Genomic DNA, 13,988 nt, shown 5'->3' on the forward strand with positions numbered 1-13,988 from the left:
GCCTTTGTGTCCGTGTGTTTCCGAGTCCTTGGAAAAATAGAGGCCGTGTTCTTTCTTTGTGCTCCTTTGAGGGTGTGTGTGTTTTTCTGCAATCAAGTGGTATAGCATCAAATACATAAATACACAAACCGTTTTAACATAAAATCAGCAACATCAAATCGCTAGCCCAGACACAGTGTGGGGGAAAGTTGCCACATCTCACAACAGAATTGTATTTCTTGTATATCATAAAATGTATACACCACATAATTGCAAAAAAAAACCCAACAACAACAATAGCAGCAACCTCAAAATGGTTTACAAAAAGATAAAGCTACGAAATCAAGGGGAGGAAATCAAATACTTTAAAACATTCAAAGTGTTAAAATACTTAAAACAGTTTAAAATTCAGACCAGCACTTCTTTTTGGGTGTGTGTGAAGAATAATACTGTATCTAGTTACAGAATAGCTGCCAGGAGTGACACCTCAACATCTTCCACATGTTAGGAAGCCTTTGGGCATTCCATTCCATGACAGAACAGTCTCTCAAATAAAGATATGCTCTCCCAAGGCCACATTCCCAGCATGTTCACACTATCTTAGGGATGTTTATGATGGCTTGGTCATGTCCACAAAACGGAAGATGGCAGGATCCCCAATGATGTGCTCTATGGAGTACCAGGCCCGTTGGCAGACCAACTCTGTGTTACAAAAATTTCTTCAGATGTGACATGAAGGCTGGCAACACCAACCCTGCCTGGTGGGAATCGCTCACTGACGACCACAGCACCTGGAGACAGGCAGTCAGGTTGAGTATCCACAGTAGTGAGGAGGTGACAAATGTCCGCTGGGAGAAGCGCAGAGAAGAACTGCTATGGTACACCTGTATCAGCACAACCAGACACCTTCCTCTACCCCAGCTGCAACAAAATATATCTCTCCCCTATCGGCTGCTACAGCCACAACAGGCACTGTAACTCTCCAACTGATTGATCCCCCCCCAACCAGGTGCACTCTTCCTTGACTCCCCAGACAGATGCCAACCTTCAGCAGTACAGATATTTGTCGCTTTTTAGTCAGTAGCAGTTATTGGAAATACAGTATAGATGGACGCAACACATCATGTAACAATAGAGCAAATAACTATTTTTCACCACCACCCAACCCCTGCCCAACAAATATTTTTATTTTTTTGTTAGCAATCCACACACATTGCATATTCCAGAATAAAAATTCAGCAAAACTCTATTATAAGCGGGAGATAAAGAAGATAAATAAAGCCAGGAAAGCTGTTCACGTGACAAGCTATACTGTAAAAGGATGAGGTCCTTGCCCATAAACGCAAAGAACAACGTGGGAAGAGCGCAGTGCTGAAACATCAGAACAGTACAGATTTAGTTAAGCGTGCCAGATTCATAAGGGGAGAATGCTGTGAGAATGGCCTAATTTTTTAAAATTATTATTATTATTGCATTTTCAAAAACAGGAATAGAGAGCATACAGCATTTAGGGAAGGGGGGTGGTTAAATAATTTCCTAATTCTTAACGAAAAATAGCTCCGAGCTGAAGCAAATTTGCCACGCGCAAAACACGATTTCGGGGTCTCTCGTTTCCCAAATTAAAACCGCAAAAAGCCAGCATTTCTGAGCTGAGCCGGCGGGAATGCTTTCCTTTAGCGGGCGACGACCAAGAACGCTGTTGCGCCAATTCTCCCTTCATAAGGCAGTGAAGGGGCGGGGCCATGGGCGGGGCGCTCCATGCGCGCCTTTGCTTTCTGCTTCGCATTGATCCTCGGTGGAAGCCGTAGCCGGGTCGGGTGGGAGGGCGCAGAAGACAATATGGCGGCGCTCGCTGCGGCGCGGAGGCTCCCAGGTTAGTGATGGGAGGCGTGGAGTTCCCGGCTCTTGCGCTCGGGCGACTGAGGGTCGCACGGGGAGGGGGTGTCGTCGTGTGTGTGAGTGACAGGCGGGGAGAGAGTCAGCGCAGAGAGAGAGAGAGAGACTATAATAAATCGTGGGCCCTATTTGATTATTCGAATTATTTTATTGCAGATGTCAGTGCCGGATTTACGTATCAGCTAAACAAGCTATATCTTAGGGCCCCACTCTCTTGGGGGGGGGGCAGAAAAATTAAAGAAAATATACATTTCCAAAATATAAGATAAAAAACAAATAAAATAAAACCTACCTACAGCAACAGCGTTTTGTGTTGTGTAGGCTCCTATGATGTAAGTCTGCTCCCTAAAATATCACTGGTTTGCTCATTTCTATATTTAGGGTTGTTATAAGTATTTCAAGATCATATATATATGATAAATGTTCATAACTGTATATATAAACCACATGTCTGAAACTTCACAGAAAAAAAGTCCTGAACAAACTGACCTCAAATATTTCTCTGCAAGGTCGAAGTGGGAAACCTCCCCATTGTCTCTTTCCTCACAAATCCTGTCTTAAGGGCACATTTAAGATATGAATACATTCTGCATGTGCAAATGGCTTTAGATACCAGTAGGTCTGTAAATAACCATAGAGCATCTATTCAATACAAAAAACAGCAACAATTTGTTGTTGACAAAGGACAGCTGGATATATAAAGGGCCTCATTACCTTCAGGAGCTTAGGGCCTCATCAAACCTAAATCCGGCCCTGCAGACGCTTGAAGCTCCTGGTTAGGAAAGGGTGGTATTGGGGGGGGGGCTTGCTGGTTTCACCCTGCTCGGACTCTACAGGTCCAAATTTGGAAGAAAGGCTGGCCGTCACTAGTTTGCGTCACTAAACTACGCAACAGCAGCTATTCCAAAAAGAAAGAAACTGAGGCTATACGTATAATAGCATTGGCTCCCAGCAGAGGCTGAAGCAGGTTAAAATGATGAGCAGCAATAAAAGTAGGACCTGAAGACTTTCATCTTAAGGTTGCTGCTGTTTCAAGCAGGAATGGGGGTTGTGATGAAATCTTGCAGGATAATTGCGACGCAATGCTGCTTTCGGAAATTGACCTTCACTTTCCTCGTGTCTGACTGATAGTGCTTTGACTAATCATAGCAGTTCGCTTAATGTGAAATGCTGTAAGCAAGAAATCTCACCAACTTTGAGTCATATTATTAATGCTTACAAAAGAAAACGGGCATTGATCTGATGAAGTCTTGTACAGTAGTGGGATTATTATTATTTAAATAATAAAGTCCTATTAGCACACACTCATTTGGTTGATTGCCCCTTCCACATGGACTCTTCACCCCATATATATATATACACACACACTTTGTGTGTGTGTGTACTGTGTGTGTGTGTGTATTATTTTCATCGATTTATTTATAGTCTGCCTTCCATGATACTCATCCTTCCAAGACAATTTACAAGAAACATTAAACTACATTAAAGAAAAAACCCCACAATGAGCAATTAAAAGCCATTGGGATCCTTTCCACAGGACAGTTGACATCCCCAGACCCTCCTTTCTCAGCCTTGGATCCCCAGATGTTATTGAACTCCCCAGATTATTGAACTGCCACTTCCATCATCCCTGACCATGCTGTCTAGGAATGATGGGAGTTGTAGCCCAACATCTGGGAACCCAAGATTGCCCTAGACAATCTACTACAGTTGGGTAGCAGGGTAGGAGAAGCAGGCTGTGAGGTCTGACTTCTGAGGTAATCTTTGCCTGCCTCCTGCTCTCTCTTGGTGAGAGGAAAATTAAGCTGGTAAGCTCTGAGATGGGTCTTCCCCTGGCTCCATCAGTCTCATAATAGTCAACACTCACTGTGAGAAGTCCAGAACAGGGAGAAGCCAGATGAAGGTAGTTCCTGGTTCCATTTCTTGATACATGATCTGCTTGCTTTTCATAATGTTTTCTCTTATTTCCCTAGGGGTTTTAAGATCTTTCTGCCCTTTGGTCCCTTTGGCCAATAATAGTTCTTACAGCATCCGCCCAATTTCTTGGTTGCCTTCACTTCACATCAGCCAGAGGAAGATATCAACAATCTCCACCAGAAAACCTCTTCTCTCCATTGGAAGTGGGTCTTATGGGCATTCAGTCTCAATTTTGAACAGGTAGACACAATTTAATCCTTCATACAGATTTTGTTTTAAACCCTTCTATCTGGTCCCCAACCATAATAAAGTCAAAGTATGTGTAACTATATCCTGCATGTTCTCCCCTCTTCACTGTTGAAATTTAGATTTTTACAGATTTTGAGCTGGAGCTAATATTTGCTTGATTGTTCGTAAAAGCACCATGTGTTCCATTATATAGGCATAATAATAGTGCAAAATGTTGGGAAAGGTTCCTATTGCCCCAGTTTCCTTTCTAATAGTAGCAACACTAGGATTCCTAGTGTATTGCTGGTGTGTTTAACAACGTATTAGGTTATATGCGTACTTTGACTAAGATGTCAAAATATCAATAGTAGTTAGAGGTGATTCCTCTGGGCTTGATTCAGTTTGGGACTAGAAATTTGCGTGAAACTACAACACATTGAAGAAAAAATATTTTTCCCTTACAAGTTCTAAGGGTACTTGTACTTGCCAGCCTTCAAACCTTCTACCTAAGAGGCCCTGGTGGTTGCTAAGCTGTGACTGCAGTTCCTCAGTCGTTTGGGGTAGGGCTAATGCTGTTTCCCCAGGATGCCTCCCCCCCCCCCACCTCCATCCCTGCTTTCTGGAGCTTGGGAAAAGTACATTTTCCAATATTACTTATACTGCAGCTGCCAAAGCCACATAAACAAGGAAGGACACATTAGTCCATTTTCTTTATTGTTTTCCCTCCCATTTGCCCATTGGATTGTTCTTTGTGCCAGAGAAGGACAATTATGGGGGTAGGACTGGCCCATTGGTAGGCATGTATTAGTAGTGCAGGCATCCCCAAACTGCGGCCCTCCAGATGTTTTGGCCTACAACTCCCATGATTCCTAGCTAACAGGACCAGTGGTCAGGGATGATGGGAATTGTAGTCCAAAACATCTGGAGGGCCGAAGTTTGGAGATGCCTGTATTAGTGCACCAAATTTGCATTCTGAAGCAGGTATTGATGAGGCTCAGTGTTAGTACTAACAAAGTAAGATCCCAGTTCCTTCTCCCCTATGTGCATGCTAGAGCTGTTATGGGGATGCATATTCCCGCCTCCCATATCGCATGCAGTTTCCCCCATTTCTACTGTTCAAGGAACATGAGAGAAACAACATGGGATAGAATTCTGTTTGATCACAGAGAAGTGGGGGGGGGGGGCAACTTTGGCCTTGCACAGGGTACCAAAGTCCGCCACTGTATTGTAAAGTGAGGGTGGGAATTAATGGGAGCAACAACAATATTGTGGTGTGATCATACAAACATACTTGGGAGGTGAGCATGTGTTACATCCTCTTTATCCACAGTGCACTAGTTTGAATTCTTATATGACAGAAGTAATTTTAAGGAGACCATTTGAACATTTTTGTGACTTCTGCTATTTATGGAACATTGCTGAGTTGTTTAGTTTTTGTCTTTTCAAGGATCTTGGTATAAAGTTTCTGTGCTATCGAGACATTGATTAGTCAAATGCTAAGTTCAACAGGTCACAGCTATTAGATCTAACTTCATATTTTCTTGATTTCCTACAAATTTCAGTGTAACACCACTGCTCCCAAGTATCCTTCATCAGCAAGTAAGGACCCTCATCAAATTTGGCTTGCGGAAAGGAAAAAGGAAAACTGTAAAAGCTGTGATTCACAGATTTCTCAGATTGCACAGTGGCCTTTGGCTAAGGAGAAGGGTAATATTTTCTTCATTGAATGTTATTGTCTTGACAGCATGATGTGCCGGCGTGTGGGAGAGATGCTGCTTTTCTAATTGTAACTTGGAAATGTGCAAGAATTAAAAAATGAAGGACAGAACAGGCTATGTGAAAATCTACTTGTGTGGTGTTTATGTATTTATTTTGTGGATAGCCATTCATATGTTTGAGGAATTAAATCTTTTCCTCTTTGATGACAGGCTGGTTACAAGAAACGACTGTGGAAGAAAAATCCTAGGCGGAGGAAGCGCTTGAGGGAACATGTGTTCTGCAATAAAACACAGTCTAAGCTCCTTGATAAAATGACATCTTCCTTCTGGAAAAGAAGAAACTGGTACATTGATGACCCCTACCAGAAATACCAAGATCGTACAAACTTTAAGTTATAAATTGTCAAATGCACATCTGCGGATCTTTGTATGCCAGTCCAAATATTAATGGTTCAGGTTGATTACTTTTCCATACATCTGTCTAACAAGCAAATGAACAGTTTATGTTAAATTACTGGTGCAAAATAAACCATTGATCTGATTACTCTAAAGATTGATTGCATAATTGTTTTGTTTTATTAGGAAAGGGCGATAGCTGCAGAATGTATAAATATACTTTCCTTGATTGTGGAATATAAATTATATGCCTCAAAACTGTTTTAAATAGTTATAGCTATGGTTTTAAATCTTGGGACTGTATAAAATAAGTATTTAGCCTTGCTCAGCCATGGCCCATTTATTCTTTCTGCTGAATAGAAGTGCAAAATTTAAGCACATGGATTGTCTTAAACAAAAAAAGCTGATGAGTAATTAATGGCTGGCTTATAAAAAAATGCAGCTTTGCAGTAAATATTACTTTGAAATGGCAAGAGAGATGCTGTAAGTCATTGGGCAGTCGTGGAAATCATTTTGCAAATGATTACTGATGGTTGTCTTGTATTATAATTTTCTGTTTAATAGTTGATTTGTTTTTATGTGAGAACACAAATAGACACACAAAAAATTGTGTATGTATGTACTTGATACCTATTTCAAATGATGTATCAGAACCATTCAAGATACTGGGTTTATCTACCACAGTACAAATCTTCAGTCATCTTACCAGCTTGAGGCTCTGATTGATGAAGTCTTTCTTCTTTCCATCAAGACAAATCCCAGCCATTTCCTCAAGTATCCTTACAATTATTCACAAGGAGTTCCATTTGACATACATGATTTTCCTCTCCCCACAACAACAAATGGAATAGGCTAGGTTGAGAGAGAATGACTGGTGCAAAATCACTCAGTGAACCTTGTTAGTTTGGAGTGGGGTTTTTTGGAACCGAAATCTTACCACTGTAGAACACTGTCTGTTGCAGTACCGTGTTTCTCATATTATAAGACACATCTTATATTTATTTTTTCCTCAAAAAAAACCACACTATGGCTTATTTTCAAGGGATGTCTTATTTTTTTCCTCCTCCTCCTGCCGGGGCCTGCATTACTGCTGCGCCTATCACTATGTCTTATTTTCGGGGTATGGCTTATATTCCTTGAATGCTAAAAAATCCTGCTATGGCTTATTTTATGGGTATGTCTTAAAATATAAGAAACAGGGTAGTAGACCATCGGTTTGCTAATCTATTAAGATTCCCCTTACAACAGCAAACTTTTTCAGCAGGGGGTCGGTCCACTGTCCCTCAGACCTTGTGGGGGGCTGGACTACATTTTTTTTGGGGGGGATGAATGAATTCCTATGGCCCACAAATAACCCAGAGATGCATTTTAAATAAAAGGACACATTTTACTCGTGTAAAAACACACTGATTGCCAGACCGTCCGCGGGCCAGATTTAGAAGGCAATTGGGCCGGATCAGCCCCCGGGCCTTAGTTTGCCTACCCATGCCTTACAACGGTAGCATATAGTGTAGATAAACAACTACAAGAATTAGGACACTACAAACAACTACAGAAATTAGAACACTACAATAATATTATAATACAATATTAGAAGTGTGATTATAACAGTTTCGCCTACTTTGAACAGAAGACCCATTCCTGTTTTTAAAAGAAAAATTTAAGACTTTATTTTCAAGATGTATATCAAGCATTATAACAAAACATTGACCTTTGGAATACTGTTGTAGTATGTGATCTTACAATGCATTTTTAAACGTTCTAGCCTAGCACGTCCTTGCTATGGATCAGTGGAAACAAACAATATTAAGTGCCCCGTTACCGGCCTCAGATATTGGCCACTTGTGTTACTTTCTAAAATACAGTGCTCTTGACAATTTCAAATAGTGTGCCAAGTGCAAAGCAGGTACTCGCAAATAAAAACAGCAAAAGAGACTAATTAACAAGCATTTAGGCACAAGTACATGTATAAGCTACTTAAGAGTACAATTACCGTATCTTGCAGAGTACAGCTTGAAGGTAGCAGGTTGTTTACAACTGGCTAGAGAGCACCCCAACTTTATGTTCAGCATCCCCCCCCCCGTGTTTTAGTTTTAAAACCGACTGCAGGCAGCAGCTCTCCAGAGTCTGCAGCAGAGGTATGTCACATGAACATAAACTGGAGGTGCCAGGGACTGAAATGGGAACCTTCTGCAGGTAGAAGGTGGAACCAAAGCATGTGCTCGACCATTGAGCTATGGTCTATCCCCATGAATAGTGAAGGGTGAGCAACTTTGGTAATTAGATCAGTACTGATACGTAGGCATATGCAACTAAGCCATAATAGCCTGTTCTCTTGAGAAGTTAGCTATTTTCCTACAATAAAGAACATTTTACAGTTACGTGTTTGGGAACCCTCCCCGTAGTTTTATAATACTAGAATTGTAGCAACAGAAACAGTATTGTGCTGGAGAACCACAGTCTAACATTGCTCCTTGTGAGCCAGTGTGGTGTCGTGGTTAAGAGTGGTGGACTCATAATCTGGTGAACCCGGTTTGTGTCTCCACTCCTCCACATGCAGCTGCTGGGTGACCTTGGGCTAGTCACACTTCTCTGGAGTCTCTCAGCCTCACTCACCTCACAGAGTGTTTGTTGTGGGGGAGGAAGGGAAAGGAGAATGTTAGCCGCTTTGAGACTCGGGTGTGATAAAGCGGGATATCAAATCCAAACTCTTCTTCCTCTCTCCCTGGGGTCCCTTCTAACTCTGTGATTCTATGTAGCACTAAATTTTGGGTGATGCAGGCAGTTCCCTCACACAGGGCAATGAGCCGAGTGGGTACAAAATTGAGAAGAACCAAATCTGGGGCTCTTGCAGGACCCCCGTTACCAAAGAGTACCAAAATCCGCCTCTGTTCTGTGGTTCTACATCTGTAACGCAAAAACAAAAATCAGCAGGAACTGAGTATTGTGGAAGCTAAAGTTGGCTATGCAAAGCTGACCCCCAGTATTGGTCCGAGGAGGTAAGACTAGAGAACCAAACCAAGAAAGTAGAGCATATTAATCCCCAATGTGTACGTGAAATTAAATTATATGGGAGCCTTCTACTGAAAATAAAATGGATAGCCCTAGTAAATTGGTAGAGAATACAAGTCTTGAGTGTTCAAAATGCTAGAAGCTGATATGTTTTGATGCACATGTCTCGGCCAAGGCTGTGAACAACCTGCTTCCATTGTATTGCAGATTTAAAAAATATATGGAACGTAAGTGCTGCACTTATTTAGCCATTCATGTTTCTCACTGATCTATACACAGATAACACAGTTCAACTGATTGATTAGCACTATTACCAGTGATATTTTCTTCTTACAGTGAATTTAATTTGAGAGATAAGGCAATTCAGAGAGTTTCACCTTAGCACTAAACACCAAGGAAGTCCAGAACAGTCATACTTGTCAGTAAAACAGTAGGTCAGATAGACATCAGTTCGCTTTGAGGAGAAATTTACAAATGTGTCTTTTTGGCATAATTTAATACAAAATTGCCACTTTCTCATTTTATTCTGTCACACATATCGGTATATATTGGCAAAAGTTACCTGCTTGCAAGATAATGTCATTTTGCTGATGTTGCAGACAACTTTGAATTCTGTGCATGAGTGTATACAGACTTCAAAAAACTGCTCAACAAATATGCTAGCTTAACTCCCCCCAAAATAGAGTTTTGTGCTACAACTGAATATTTTCTAGCTGCCATCTAAATTATTCATTTGTTGACTGAAATGGCAACAGATCCAAATATGGTTCACTGTTGGAGGCGTCTGTTTTTGTTTTCTTGCACAGCAGTAACCATGCTGATACATGCTTATGCAATGGTTGGATTTTTAAGGCTTTTCAAAAAATTTAAGAAGTTCCAAATTAACGTTTAAGAAGCGTTAAGGGAGGCTAGGATATGGATTCTTAAACCCCAAACAAAAATATTTAACCAACGTTTCATAGTGCTAATCTTGGTACCTTAAACACAGCCACCTAAATCCCTGCTACACATGAAGGAGGTCAGTAGTATCATTTGAAATCTACCCATCTGATCTCAGTGGCAAGATCTTTTATATTCTACAATATTAAATATTCTAATGAACACATACAATTGTCTACATAATTAGATTTTACATGCTCAACACTTACAAGAGACACCAATCTGAAGCACGAATACACAAATCCTGGTACTGTTTCCTCATTTTGTACCTCTCTAAAATTACAAACGCACCATGGGATCTACAGACTATTGTGAGCTATACCAGAAGCTAACAATCTTTGCATTACGTGAGGGAGTTTGGTTACAGTCTTCCACTATCTTTCTCTGAAAGAAATACCTACATACCTGGTGGGAAAATGTTAGGATTAAAATCCCATGTGCAGACATGGCTGACTTACACATAGGCCAACCCACACTTTGCTAAAGTGATTTTGGTTTACCTCCTAGCATTTATTATGACTGCATGCTGTAGGCATGTTCATTAAGTTGGCCAAGAGTTATAATGTTAGTTTCTTTTATGCATAATATACTTAACAATGCAATCCTAATTCTGTTTACAAAGTCTGATTGATTTCAGCATGACTTTCCTCCAGGTAAATATACTTAGGATGTCAGCCACAGCCAATCGCTGTCATCAAAACTGCTCCCATAGCTTGTGATAATACATAGATGTGTGTATGTGTGTGCACGCACCTGTGAGTTCCTCCTCTAAAATCTTCTGGCTCTATTTTTTTCAGGAGTACACACAGTATCTGAGTTACAATAAATAAAATTTACAGGGGGTGGGGGTGGCAATTAAGCTCATGTGTACAGTGAAAAGAATTCATGATTTGTCATATCATTCACAGTTCTGTAATAAAGATAAGATGGAGAAAGCTTGGGTAGAAAAATCTGTGGCCCCTGCCACTCTATACATTATGAAGCCCAAAATAAATAGTGTGGATCCAAGTATTTAGAACAGGTAAATAATTATTTTCCTGGTTGCACGCACAGAGCTAAAAACGAAGCTGATGTAAGGAGTAATTACAAATGTACAGCCTCACTAGTATAGCTGAAAGAATTGCTACTCTGCAAAGAAATCCAGGGGGTTTGCTTTTGCCTTCTGGGTTTGCAATGCCACAAAAACAGTCAGGGAACCCACAGCAAAGGGAAAGGGAAGCGAGAAAGGCCATGTTTATAACGTTGCAATATCAAAAGCACATCCATCTCACCACTGTTTCCCCCCCTACATTATTAACGGAGTAGATCTTTTAAGGCAGAAGAGAGACATTCCGTGGATCTCGGCGCTAATGGCTCATCACGCTCACATGGTTTCAGTGGTCGAAGATGAGGTACTTTTTTTCCTGAAACGAGGTCTAAGGCTCCTAGGCGGTGCCTGTCGAAAACAAAATGCAGTGTTGGTTAGTCTTTCCATTCATTTAGCCACCAGAGATGCGAGTCAATTTGTGCAGAAATTTAGCAAGTGAGGCTTCATCAGCTCCAGAATAGGGGTAAGGCTGCCTGCACCTCCCAGAACAGCCGTGGTCCCATAGCTGCCAAGTCTCCCGTATTCCCCGGGAAACCCCCGTTTTTCCAGCTGTCCCCAGCCAAAAAAACGGATTTTTTTTGTTTTTCCCCAGTTTATTCTGGCGTGGCAGCCATTTTGGAACTGGGCAGAGCATGCTCAGAAGCGACGTTTGATGCTGCTTTGCCCAGTTCCAAAATGGCCGCAGCGCGACTTATGGTGCGGCGGCCATTTTGGAACAGGGCAGAGCAGCATCAAAAGTAGCTTCTGAGCATGCTCCGCCCAGTTCCAAAATGGCGGCAGCGCTACTTCCGGTCTGCTACTTCCGGTCCAGTCCCTTATTTCTCAGGCCGGAACTTGGCAGCTATGCGTGGTCCCTTCCAACTCTACAGCTCTACGATTCTAATGTTTAGCACCAAAACAATGTCCTCTGCGCTGGTATAAATCCAAGGCATTCCAAAATATGGAGGTGAAGCACTTCATTGGATCTTGTCAGGCTGATAAACATAGAGCAACATAATAATAATAATAATAATAATAATAATAATAATAATAATAATAATTTCATTATTTATACCCTACCCATCTAGCTGGGTTTCCCCAGCCACTCTGGGCAGCTTACAGCACATTAAGAATTGTAAAACATTAGACATAAAAAATTTCCCAATACTGGGTTGTCTTCAGATGTCTTCTAAAAATCAGATAGTTGTTTATTTTCTTGACATCTGATGGGAGGGCACCACTACTGGGAAGGCCCTCTGCCTGGTTCTCTGTAACCTCACTTCTTGCAGTGAGGGAACCACCAAGAAGACCCTTGGAGCTGGACCTCAGTGTCCGGGCTGAACGATGGGGGTGGAGATGCTCCTTCAGGTATAGTGGGCCAAGGCCGTTTAGGGCTTTAAAGGTCAGCACCAATACTTTGAATTGTGCTCAGAAACATACTGGAAGCCAATGTAGGTCTTTCAGGACCGGTGTTATGTGGTCTCGGTGGCCACTCCCGGTCACCAGTCTAGCTGCCACATTCTGGATTAGTTGGAGTCTCCGAGTCACCTTCAAAGGCAGCCCCACGTAGAGCGCAATGCAGTAGTCCAAGCAAGAGATAACTAGAGCATGCACCACTCTGGTGAGACATTCTGTGGACAGGTAGGGTCTCAGCCTGCCTACCAGATGGAGCTGGTAAGCAGCTGCCCTGGACACAGAATTGACCTGTGCCTCCATGGACAGCTGTGAGTCCAAAACGACTCCCAGGCTGTATACCTGGTCCTTCGGGAGCACAGTTACCCCATTCAGGACCAGAGAGTCCCCCACACCTGCCCGCCCCCTGTTTCCCCAAAACAGTACTTCTGTCTTGTCAGGATTCAACCTCAATCCATTAGCCACCATCCATCCTCCAATTGCCTCCAGACACTCACACAGAACATTCACTGCCTTCACTGGTTCTGATTTCAAAGAGAGGTAGAGCTGGGTTTCATCCATGTACTGATGAACACCCAGTTCAAACCCCCTGACGATCTCTCCCATCAGCAGAAGGGAGAAAGGATGAGAGTGGACTTAACAGCTTGTTGACTGTGTAACAAACTTACTCCTCCTAGCACCATATTGGCAGAGAATCCAACACAGTGAGCCTCAGCCTCATCGCACAACACGCAAGGAACACAGAACTTTTTTCCTATTGCTGTTTTGCTTTATCCCCCCCAGCATGGGCGTACCCAGGAACAAATCTAGGGGGGGGGCAAGCCATGGTCATCCAGCTTGTGACATTTCAGCACGGAAAAGGCGAATGAAACCAAAATTTTATTATATATAATTATAGCAGTGTTTTATTACGGTAGTTATACGGTAGTTATTACAATTATTTGCTTGATTTTTTAAAAATTTCTATTCCAATTACATGTCTTATACTAATATCATTTTTCTTGGGTTTGAAGAAAATGTTGAGGTTTGTTTGGTGCGGCCTTTTTACGTACCTGGACTAAACAAACCGACAGTTGTGTGGTATAGTAATGCATATACAGTCCTGCCACCATGCGCACTGGTTAAAGCAGACTACTGTGCTACACAAACTCTTCACCGGGAACAAAACTGAATTCAATAACCACATCTTTTAAAGATGTAGGAAAATTAAGGAGTACTCTCACCGGAGGAGAGTATGGTAGGGTGCCCCTCTTTCCCTCAGAAAATGTTGAAGATTATGGTGTTAAGCAACCCCCAAGCTACATCTGCTCCTGGTGGTCATCTAGTCCCACCCCCTGTAATGCAAGAACATGCACCTATCCCATATGGGGATTGGGCCTGCAAAAATTAGGCTTATCATCACTACTATCCTGCCAACCAATAAT

At 42.0% G+C, this 13,988-nt stretch overlaps 2 protein-coding genes across 5 annotated transcripts in view; one reads left to right on the top strand and one right to left on the bottom strand.

The window, feature by feature from the left end:
- Nucleotides 1-1,797: 1,797 nt before the first annotated feature.
- Nucleotides 1,798-6,279, top strand: MRPL35 (mitochondrial ribosomal protein L35). Its single transcript, XM_035137182.2, has 4 exons — nt 1,798-1,852; nt 3,849-4,032; nt 5,583-5,727; nt 5,949-6,279. Exons 1-4 carry the CDS (start codon nt 1,819-1,821, stop codon nt 6,135-6,137), a joined length of 552 nt encoding a protein of 183 aa, XP_034993073.1. The 5' UTR covers nt 1,798-1,818; the 3' UTR covers nt 6,138-6,279.
- A 1,503-nt stretch (nt 6,280-7,782) lies between these two features.
- The window catches only part of REEP1 (receptor accessory protein 1), a 70,804-nt gene continuing 64,598 nt past the window's right edge, over nt 7,783-13,988 (bottom strand). For all 4 annotated transcript variants that reach the window (XM_060282302.1, XM_060282306.1, XM_060282305.1 and 1 more), the window contains one exon: nt 7,783-11,520. In XM_060282302.1, the coding sequence (XP_060138285.1) occupies nt 11,449-11,520 (72 nt within the window). In that variant the 3' untranslated portion in view covers nt 7,783-11,448. The remainder of the gene's footprint in view (nt 11,521-13,988) is intronic.

The sequence above is a fragment of the Zootoca vivipara genome, chromosome 13 (genome assembly GCF_963506605.1).
Source record: "Zootoca vivipara chromosome 13, rZooViv1.1, whole genome shotgun sequence".
Lineage (NCBI taxonomy): Eukaryota > Metazoa > Chordata > Lepidosauria > Squamata > Lacertidae > Zootoca > Zootoca vivipara.

Coding starts and splice junctions, on each gene's coding strand:
- MRPL35 (XM_035137182.2), top strand. CDS start 1,819: ATGGCGGCGCTCGCTGCGGCGCGGAGGCTCCCAG. Junction 1,853..3,848: donor TGCGGCGCGGAGGCTCCCAG/GTTAGTGATGGG, acceptor TTATTTCCCTAG/GGGTTTTAAGATCTTTCTGC. Junction 4,033..5,582: donor TCAGTCTCAATTTTGAACAG/GTAGACACAATT, acceptor TACAAATTTCAG/TGTAACACCACTGCTCCCAA.